Here is a 2,392-nt window from a genome sequence, read left to right on the forward strand (position 1 = left end):
GTTACTAGTGTCTACTAGATTGGACTTCAATGACAGCACCTCAGTTGATGCGATAGTTCATGTGCTCTTCGTTCGGACGACATATAATTAACTTCATATCTAATATTAAACAATCAGTATGTTTGTTTTAATCAGAGGGACATAACTCCAACCTTGCAGAATATAATTCGATGATAGACAACAGGATGTAGCTAAATTTAGCGCGGCATAGTTTACATGGAATGTTGGTAGAATTTTCCCCGCGACATATCTCTGCGAGATATTAGTCTAATTTTTGTCGCAGCTTAACTCAGTAGGATGTTGGTTAAATTACCGCGAGGTATCTCTTCTGGGATGGTAGTTTATTTTTATCATCATTCATCAACGGTAACTCATTTGGATGTTAGTTAAATTACTGCGATGTAGCTCGCCCGGAATGGTAGTTTATTTTTTATTTTTTTTTGCAAATTAAATGGTAGTTTATTTTTATCACCAGCATAACTCACAAGGATGTTAGTGAAAATTAACACGATATAACTCATTCAAGATGGTAGTTTATTTTATCATCAACGTGGCTAACCGGGATGTTAGTGAAATTATCACAATGTAACTCACCGAAGATGGTAGTTGTTAGATTTTTATCGTCAACTTAACTCATAGATATATGATAGTAAAATCACAAAAGTTGGCGAGAAAAGGGGTGGAGTAGTATTTGGATTTTGGAATGGCACCAGATAACAGTAGACAACAAAAGAAAGGGTCAGTTTTTTGTTTCCCGTGATTTTGGCTACCGGGATTGGAGGTTGGCACCAAATTGCCTCTTTTCCTAACAGAGGCGGAATTAGATGGTGCTTTCCTTCAATAGAAAGGAAAAGCACTGACGGGTAACCTCGGTAATCTGAGGTCGACCTGGAACAAGTTTGGCCCAAACTAATATGTCTTCTATATTGGGAGGGAGAGTATGTGTTAGGAATAATCCAAAAAAAATTGGTTGATTTCCTAATAATGTCTTAGGTAATTTAGGTTAGTTTGTATCTTGGGGAGTACGTACTAGACTTTCCTTGGGGCCTCGTTTATATATAGTAGTACTATTAAAAAATAAGGAAGGGTGACTTGTTTGTTTATCATCGGACGATGTCCATCCGAGGGGCACTCGCTCGCCACATCTGCGGAAACCGGCGAGCATTATATTTTGGGAAAGCGTAGAGTCCCTCTTCCTACGTGCTGCAGGTAGTATCGTAGGAGTCTGTCTAGAACTTTTACCTGGACTTGCCTAATTTCAGTTTGCTTGTGTTTGAGTCGGTCCGTGTACTATGTCTAGGTCCTGTCTTGCTTGGGCGTGTATATATACATGTCCAGGCTGCTGTCTTGTAACACAGATTTCCACCGAGAGATTGAGAAGATCAAATCAGCCTCAGAGCCAGAGGGAAGTGCGAGAGCTCGATCGAACGCCATGGGGTGCTCTCACATGCGTTCTTTGGTTGGGGTCGTCGTCACCATGCTTCTGCTCCTAGCTTGTTGCGAAGGTAATTAACCGATGTACCCACCCACGACGTACGTATATATATCTGCATGCACTTCCCTTCTTCAACCTTTTGCTCACTCATCTGCTTTCGTTTCTGCTTGTATCAGCATCCTCCTCGCAGCAGCTGCAGCAGCGCCAGCACCATCCACGCAAGATGCTCGACGTCGGCGGCGCGCCTTCACCGTCGGACATCGTGATCGTGCACGGGTGCTCGGACCCGGAGGAGCTGATGCATCTGTCCCAGAGCAGAGCGGGGAGCACGGGCGGCGGCATGCCGGAGTACACCGTGGAGATCACCAACACCTGCCTCGACTGCAACGTCTGCAACGTCCACCTCTCCTGCGGAGACTTCGCAAGCACGGAGCTCGTCGACCCGGCCACCTTCCGCCGCCTCGCCGTCAACGACTGCCTCGTCAACAACGGCGGACCCATCGGACCCGGCGAGTTGATCACCTTCCATTACGCAAACTCATTCATCTACGACATGAAAGTCAAATCCGCCTCCTGCAAGTGCGCCTAAGTGTAGCTAGCTAGGCCATCGGTCGATGTTGCATGGATGCAGCTATCCATTCTTATTAGCGATATATAGTACTTACTGTTAAGTAGAGTTCAGCTGGTAGTCTACTGTATCAGGGTTTTTTCTTTCGATCTAAGGGCGTCTAATCTTAGGTTTGGAGCTACTCCGGTGTTACTATGTGTGTATTTAGTTATGGCGTAAGAGCAATCTACGGGTTTTTTTTGTTGGACACCATGCATGTTAAATTGTTAATTTACATGGAGGATGCCTTTAAAGTTTAAATTAATAATGGAGCACCACACCATTAGATCTATGTAAATATAAATCTATCTTAACTAACTCTTCGCAAATATACCTACCGTCACCATGAC

At 44.2% G+C, this 2,392-nt stretch overlaps 1 protein-coding gene across 1 annotated transcript; it reads left to right on the forward strand.

Annotated features, from left to right (window-relative positions):
• Positions 1-1,432: 1,432 nt before the first annotated feature.
• On the forward strand, positions 1,433-2,024 carry LOC124696731 (TPD1 protein homolog 1B-like). Its single transcript, XM_047229414.1, has 2 exons — positions 1,433-1,505; positions 1,612-2,024. The coding sequence occupies exons 1-2, from the start codon at positions 1,433-1,435 to the stop codon at positions 2,022-2,024; spliced, it is 486 nt and encodes a 161-aa protein (XP_047085370.1).
• The last annotated feature ends 368 nt before the right edge of the window (positions 2,025-2,392 follow it).

Source organism: Lolium rigidum, chromosome 3, assembly GCF_022539505.1.
Source record: "Lolium rigidum isolate FL_2022 chromosome 3, APGP_CSIRO_Lrig_0.1, whole genome shotgun sequence".
Taxonomy (NCBI): Eukaryota; Viridiplantae; Streptophyta; class Magnoliopsida; order Poales; family Poaceae; genus Lolium; species Lolium rigidum.

Coding starts and splice junctions, on each gene's coding strand:
- LOC124696731 (XM_047229414.1), top strand. CDS start 1,433: ATGGGGTGCTCTCACATGCGTTCTTTGGTTGGGGTCGTCGTCACCATG. Junction 1,506..1,611: donor GCTCCTAGCTTGTTGCGAAG/GTAATTAACCGA, acceptor TGCTTGTATCAG/CATCCTCCTCGCAGCAGCTG.